General features: G+C 31.4%; 1 protein-coding gene across 1 annotated transcript in view; it reads right to left on the reverse strand.

Annotated features, from left to right (window-relative positions):
* fah (fumarylacetoacetate hydrolase (fumarylacetoacetase)) overlaps nt 1-475 on the reverse strand; it is an 18,129-nt gene that overhangs the window by 4,703 nt on the left and 12,951 nt on the right. Inside the window, exon 8 of the mRNA XM_015392786.1 lies at nt 264-310. Coding sequence (XP_015248272.1) covers nt 264-310 — 47 coding nt within the window. The remainder of the gene's footprint in view (nt 1-263; nt 311-475) is intronic.

Raw genomic sequence — 475 nt, forward strand, 5'->3', positions numbered from 1 at the left:
AGAATTCTGAGATTAAACTCCGATTTCTCAGAAAAAGTCAGATTTCTTAGATTAAAATCAGATTTCAGAGAAAAATTCTTATTTCTGAGATAAAAGATAGAATTCCGAGAAACAATTCTGACTTTTATTCATCTAAAGTAAAATAAATTTAATAAAAAAATCAGTTAACTTTTTTTCACACATATTTTCAGAAAGAAAGGTTACATCAAATAATCAGCCTGTTTACAGTGGATCTGATGCTACCCTTAAAGTTTTGTTCTTACTTTAAAATTTGAGGTGCAGATGTTTACAGCCTCTGACATGTCCTGGCCTTAAAGAAAGAAAAAGAGAAAATGACGTCAAAGACAGTTGATGTTAATTGCATAGAAATACACACAGACATACATGTTTTCTGGATTACATGCTGTGAACCTGGGAGGATTTTTACTGATATCTTTTCCTTTTTGGACCCTCATCATGCATCACTTAAAGCAGA

Source organism: Cyprinodon variegatus, unplaced genomic scaffold, assembly GCF_000732505.1.
Source record: "Cyprinodon variegatus isolate N-32 unplaced genomic scaffold, C_variegatus-1.0 Scaffold606, whole genome shotgun sequence".
In the NCBI taxonomy this organism is placed as follows: Eukaryota; Metazoa; Chordata; class Actinopteri; order Cyprinodontiformes; family Cyprinodontidae; genus Cyprinodon; species Cyprinodon variegatus.